This window comes from Eufriesea mexicana, unplaced genomic scaffold (genome assembly GCF_001483705.2).
Source record: "Eufriesea mexicana isolate 0111107269 unplaced genomic scaffold, ASM148370v2 scaffold17514, whole genome shotgun sequence".
Lineage (NCBI taxonomy): Eukaryota > Metazoa > Arthropoda > Insecta > Hymenoptera > Apidae > Eufriesea > Eufriesea mexicana.
The window spans coordinates 175,517-182,571 of record NW_016924843.1 but is presented as its reverse complement, the minus strand read 5'-3'; the positions used below and the strand labels follow the sequence as shown (position 1 = coordinate 182,571).

At 45.2% G+C, this 7,055-nt stretch overlaps 1 protein-coding gene across 5 annotated transcripts in view; it reads right to left on the bottom strand.

Moving 5' to 3' along the window:
- Window positions 1–1,762: 1,762 nt before the first annotated feature.
- LOC108554156 (zinc finger and BTB domain-containing protein ttk) overlaps window positions 1,763–7,055 on the bottom strand; it is a 33,427-nt gene continuing 28,134 nt past the window's right edge. For all 5 annotated transcript variants that reach the window (XM_017909334.1, XM_017909333.1, XM_017909336.1 and 2 more), the window contains exon 5: window positions 1,763–2,924. In XM_017909334.1, the coding sequence (XP_017764823.1) occupies window positions 2,209–2,924 (716 nt within the window). In that variant the 3' untranslated portion in view covers window positions 1,763–2,208. The remainder of the gene's footprint in view (window positions 2,925–7,055) is intronic.

Here is a 7,055-nt window from a genome sequence, read left to right as displayed (position 1 = left end):
ATAATATAATAATAAAACAAAGAGAAAAAACAAACGGTCCAGACCCTGAAACTAACTGGGGGTCATTATATATACTATGTCTGTATACATATATAACTTTCTCTATAACTTGTCTGTGCTTGCCTGTGCATTAACTTATATACCTAGCAATAATAACCAATTTTATCGGTGCTTGTCCATAGCTAAAAGTTAATAATCCTTATCAAACAATAATATTAATAGCAATAATAGTAACGGTGATAATAAAAATAATATTATTTTTGCTGCATTAATAGTAGTGCGAGTAATGGTAAATCGATAATGATAATAGTAATAATTAATTGGTAATAACTATAATACACTTTCCCAGAAAAACCTGTACATACACCGAGGCTGCTATGCAGTATAATTCGTGTCCTTTTTTTCTCTCTATTTTAGGCACTATCTAACGAACTCTACGAGTCTTCTGCGCTCGTAGCGAACACCGTTAATAAACTCTGTGATAAATATACATTTCTCATCCTCTTTCTTTCATCTTTTTTTTTTTCCAACATTTTCCTAATACGCTTCGTTACGCACCATTGGAATCAAATCGGTTGCAAGGCGTAGAAAGTACGTACAAGAAAAGAGAACAAAGATAGTAATAATAGTAATACGAATCCTGACTACGAGACTCTGCACTTCTCCGTCAACGATACAGTTCCCCTCTTTCTCGTTTCGTTGCCCTCTATCCCGTGTCTCTGAGAAATTTGGAAAAGCGAGTAAAACTGATATGCAGAGAAATTGATATGCACGCGAGCTGGTGAACAATTCTAGAAGAGACGAGTTTGCCCTCTGGAAGGCAAATTTTGTCCTAGCGAAGAGAACGATCCGATATCAGACCGTGATTACACGCAGAGTTTTAAGGTGCACAGTTGGAGAACATTTTAAGAAGAAGAGAGAACGTATTCGTAAACCAACGTTTCACACACGAACTGCTGAAATCGAAAGAGATGAAAGATTCTCTTTAAAGCTATCACGGTATGAAAACACACCTGTACGATACTTTGTCAGTCCCACTAATCGTATTGCTTTACGTTACTCTATCACGTTCGGTGATACAAAAAGCGAAAAAAAAAAAGAAAGAAAGAAACTCTAACCCGTGACAGACGCCATAATCGTTAAAGAAAAAGAGAGAAAAGAATCGACATAAGCATGAGAAAGCTCGCTAATTTCGCAGGAATATATCTCCGTTTCGTCCGCCGATGTCGCTCGATAATTTTCATTCCTTAAAATACCATAATTGGAATTCTACATGCAGACTACGCCCGCGTAAAATACTGCGACGATATTTTACTTACATAAAAAAAAAAGAAAAGAAAATTGGAACGCTGTTCGGTTACGCGGGCCGATAAAGACAACTTTCAGCATCGTGAAACAATGGTTCCCATATATCGTACATACGCAAACGTAACCGCTTAGTACCCATAGTATTGTGCGTTCGAGAAAAGGAGGCACAGCGTGCTCACATGCTCACTAGCTATCTCCGCTGATTCTCCCTTGATCACAGAAAATGGTGACCGATGATCTCTTCGTGATCACTGTGACGATGGGAGTGTCAGTGGAGTTAATCAGCCGTGAGGATGTGAGCACGCTGTGCCTTCGCTATACTCTCTTCGACCTCTCGTTACAAAAGTCTCTGTTCGACCTAACTGGCCAGATCGTTCGCTACCGATTCCGCTGAAAGCTCGCGCGGCTTACGTTTCCGTGTGTAGAGAAACATGGCGAAGTCGCTCTCGTCGAGCTGCTGGAAAAATCGCTCGCGCGAGTTCCATCGCGCTCCGATACAACGAGATGATCATCGCGGGGGTGAGACAGGCTATGCGATTGGTCCGCGACACACAGGCTAGGTATTATCATCGACACCCGGTACTCTCTTCCACGGTGTCCCCGGTACGACCACGTTCGTCCTTCCTCAAGATCGGGTGACTAGACTAGGGCTGTGCTGAGGAGACCATAGAGGACAAAGCGACGGTCCCTCTCTCAGCCACGCCCCCGCCTGAATATGGAGAGCATCCGCGAGGTGGCCACGTGCTTCAGCGTCGTCCTAGAGATGGCACCCCTGGAGCCGCTCCTCTGGACGCCGCTGGCCGCGGCCGTTTCGCCTCGGTCTGCGTCATCATCCGCTGGCAAAGTGGTCGTTCTACGCGCTGGACCGATCGCCAACCCACCTCGCCCTCGCGCCGCCCGCTAAGGCGAGAGAAAAAAGCCGAACGGCACCACGCAGTCCTTCGGCATGAAGCAGTCGTGCACAGTTTTCATATGGTTCTTCATCTTATCCGGCCTGGAGAACTCCTTGCCGCAGACCGGGCACGGGAACACTTTCCTCTGGTGCCCCTCGTGGTACAGGAAAGCGTGTCGTTGGAAGCTGTACTTGTTCTTGAACGTCTTCTGAATGTCGAGCTTCGCACACTCGGTGCACTGGTAGACGCCCTCCGAGATTGAGGCGTAGCGAAAGAGATTCAGCCCGCGGACGGACATCTCTGTTAGCTGTTCAGCTGGGTCCTGGGAGTGAGAGGTGGCACGACGTCTCATGCGTCTCTTGGGCACCTGTCGCCCAGGTGGAGCTGACATAGTGCCGATCTGATGACCGCTGGTCGACGACGAGTTGTTGGTTGGTGCCGGGCTGCTGCTAGTGCTGCTCCCTCCGCTGTTCTGCGCGTTGTTCCTGCCAGTTGCTGGCGACACCGACGAGCTTCTCGTGGACGTGGTCGTGGTCGTCGTGCCGGAGTTGGACGCTGTGCTCGACGCTGAGCTGGTGGTCGTGGTCAACGAGGTGCTGGTGCTCGTCGATCTCGCGTTCGATCCCTCGCTCCCAGCTGCGTTCGCCGTGGATCCTGACCCGAGGTTTCGTCCCTTCTCTTTCCACGTCTCTCCGTCCGATTTCGCGCTCCCCGATGAGAACTCTGCGAAAAGACCAAAGTCAGTACACTCTGATTCCGCCATGTCGGCTACAACGTTACGACAATCAGCTGTTCATAAGGAACAAAAAGGAACAAAAAGAAACGTGTCGACTTTGCTCTCTGGCTAAAAGGGTGTGTGTATACATGAAATTGCATGCAACTGCAAGCTGATTCGTACTGAAAACAAATATCCGATGCCACTCTGGTGTGCATCGGACGTATACTCTGATGCGTGCAGAACAGAAATACGTAGCTCTACAGCGAGTCGTGAAGGAAAGATATATATAATCATGGAGAGAAAATAAAATCCGGATAACACCTGAAAATAAAAGTCATAATGTAAAACTCGGTTCCTCTACTCGGTGGGATCGTGTCATCATAGGTGGGGAGACAGGTGGGATCGAGAGAATAGAAATTCAAGGGAGGTTCTGTGACTACGGGAATAAAAGGTCTTACACTGATACCAAAAAAAACATGAAACGAAAAGAAAGAAAAGAAAAAAAAAAAACCAAAGTATGATCGTACCATTTTCTTTTCTTTTTTTTAACAACTTGCGAGACAAAACGAGTCGTGCCTGTCTTACGTTTTTGTGTATGTACTCGTGACATAGAGGATCGACGGATTGATCCCGAGCCGTCCATCGATTGCACGCTGAAAATTCTTGACGAACGTGAATGAACATAAAATGGAGGGCAACGAACAAAGATGGGGCAGGCACAGTGGCGACATCGACTAAGGACGGGGCCCCGTCCTACGTCTGTTCCCGAGTCAACGCGAGTAATTTTCGTTGCAACTGGAAGCTTTCCAAAATGTGTCGGGAGGATAAATAGGCGTTGCGTTCTACAGTCGTGTATTGCGCGTTCGGGAAAAGAAGGCACAGCGTGTTTACATCCTCACGGCTTGGCTATTAGACGAAAACAGTGACAGATGATCTTTGTCACCATATTCTCACGATCTACTTGATTAACTCCACTGACACTCTCATGATGACAGACAGTGACCGCTAACGATGATGACCAAAAACAATGACCGATGATCTTTGTCATCATCCTCGGCCATCATCGATAGTGGTCATTACGTCTGTAATCATGGAAATATCAGTGGAGTTAATCAAACGTGAGAATGTAAACACGTTGTGCCTTCTTTCCTCGAACGCACAATACCCGAATCTGTGTCGTATAACGCACCCCGTGCCGTATTTTGTAACGCAAAGCTGCAAGAAACGCTGGTCCGATTGATATGAAAATCGGGGACCATCGTTCCTCGCAACGATGACGCCATGATAACGTGAAAATGGAAGTTGTGATTATAATCGGTGATCGTAACGTGAGTATGACAGCCAGCGGGCTGATAAAAATCAAAAGTTAAACGAACAAACCATGTACATATATATATTTATCTTTCTTCTTGTTCTCCAAATTGTTTCGCTCTGCTTTATTGTCCGGACAGTAAAAATAATAAATCAACAATACGCGTACGCAACATGCAAAACAAAAGTCCATAAAAAATAATAATCGCCGACATCCTGCCGCGACTGGCCCCTCGAGTAGCCGGAACGTCCGCGTGTTTTGCCCTATCGACAATACCACAATCATCGACGAGTATAGCCGTCGTAGTTAAACCGAGTAGTCTATGGTCACCGTCGAGACGTTCCCTCTTTACTCGAGCAAGCCACACACAGTAGGAATCTTAATATCTAGAGATCGTCTGGCCGGTTCTTGGCTAATCGTTCCTCGCCGGTCACGCGGCCGATACTACACGAGAAAATGGCGGTCCACCCCTGGCGGGGGCCGTTCGAATTACTCCACTGGCGGAGCGCGCGTGTCCCCGGTGGGGCTCGACGAACGATCGACGCCGGCCAGACCCATCCACGATCGCTAAAACGAAACTAAATAAAAGTAATTTTTGGCTAAGAGTAACGGTGCTTCGTGGTGTGAGTGCGGGAATTCTCGAATTTGGTGTACGTGTGGACATATATCGAGATGTACAAATGGGGGATGGGGGATGTGTGATTTCTGTTTCAAATGACTAACGAGAAATCTCTACGTAAGAACACGTTTGTGGAACGTAGCAGGGAGATTAGAGAGAAGAGAAAAAAAATAAAAATAAAAAATAAGGAAATTAAAAAAGAAAAAAAAAAATAATGAAAAACGAGAAGCGACAAATCTTTCCGTTTCGAAGTAACTTTTATGGCACTTTCGCGACGATTCGTAGCATTTGGGAGATACCCAGAGTCTCCAAACAGCTCGCACACTCGCGTTCCACACACGTGCGACACAATGATATCAACGCAGTAATAATAACGGACAATAATAACGAGGGGAAAAAAAAAGAACGTAACGAAAAGGAAGTGAAATAAAGTTCTACTGCGCTGCTTAGTCGATTATGGTAATTACCTTCTTTGCCGAGTTTCGATTAGTCCGCTAGTTTCCTCGACAAGCGTGTGTTATACGTATATATTAGAGGACATGTCCAGGTCACTAGTTCGTGATCGATTCTCGTTACAACAACGCACAACTTCGCGATATCTCGATCACTTTTCTCTCCCTTTTTTCCTTCCTTTCCCTTTCCGTTTCGCCTCGCTGGCAAATCGCGAAACGTTCAACACACCGTTTCTTCCTTCGTCTTTTCTCTTTTTCCATCCGATTATCTCTCTTCCCGCTCGCATTCCTTCTCCCGGTCAAACGAATCCCCGGGAGCGCGAGATGCGAGCGCCGGGAAGGACGAACGTGGGGGCGACCGGGGCGCCGCCCCGCGGCGGGAAACGCAAACGAAAGAAAAGAATATTGGTAAAATGTGTAACGCATAGAATCAAGAGTGACGTAACAGCTGAAATTTACTAAAGTGTTATTGCAGTTAATGGATGAAGCTTCGTACAAGAAACTCGCGCTTGATAAATGTAAAATTCGCTCCTTTCAACGCAATTCGTTATCACAAGGAGAAACGATATCGATTTCTTTTTCTTTCAATGAACATTTAAACAATAGATGGCGCTACAGCCTTTCACGCGCGAAAGAGAACCGTTTCGAATAACGAACAGCTCTCTTTCCCCCGTTAACACAGTGGTGTGAAATTTTTCTTTCCTTCGATGCGCTATTTTGTACGTACATTTCGGATAAATCGCTAGGGCGGTTTTCCGAGATCGGCCGTCCGGGTACGCTTCGAATCGTGGAAACACGACGAGCGGTGATCGTTTCTAGTTACCCGACCGGACGCCATCGCGCGGCCGATCTCGGAAAATCGGCCCGGGGGCACGCACACGATCGGAAATGTGGTTTCTAAAAACGTGAGTATGTATTGCGCGCGCAAACAACGGAGACGTGAATGTATTGAGACAAAAGTCGGTACACAGCGAGACTTAAAAATCCTTCATGTTTTTACAATCTATTGAACACCGTTCTTTTTATTATCGATAGTCATAATCAAACAATCAGTGCATATAAAATATACTAAGTCTACCCAGCGTCAGAAAAGACTCGTCTTCTCTAAAAAGTTCCCTATAAAATTTTTCATCTTGTTTTTCTTTTTATTATTAATATTATTATTCTGCTTCTTCTCTCTCTCTCTCTCTTTTTTTTCTTTTTCTTTTTTTCTCTCTCCCTTATTATTTCCCTTTTACGCTCGTTTCACGACAAGGTCTCACTTATTTGGCACTAGATCTGCGATCGTCGGGGCGCGGCCTTCCGTTATTTGTTTTTTTTTCTTTTTTTTTTTCGCTTTTTCTCTTTTAAAAAAAGGGATTATACACACACGCGCGCGCGCACGCGCCGCACGATCGCGGGCTTCGATAACAATTTTTATTATTATTACTCCGTTTTTTTTCTCTCTCTCTCTCCCTCTCTCGCTCTCTCGCTCTCTCTCGCTCTTTTTTTTCTTCAACTTTTTTTTTCTTTTTTTTCTCTTTTTTCTTTTTTTTTCATTCATCATCGTCATTTATTTTATGTCGCTTAAAAAGGCACCAAATCGGGGATTACACCGCTACATATTATTGGATCCCACTGAAGTACGTTAATTCAACGTATAATATATTAAAGTTAAAAGTCAACCACATATCTCTTTTTGCTTTCTTTTCCGTTCGTCTCTTTCCCCTTCCCTTTCTTTCCCTCCCTTCCTCCTCAACCCTCTCCCGTCCCC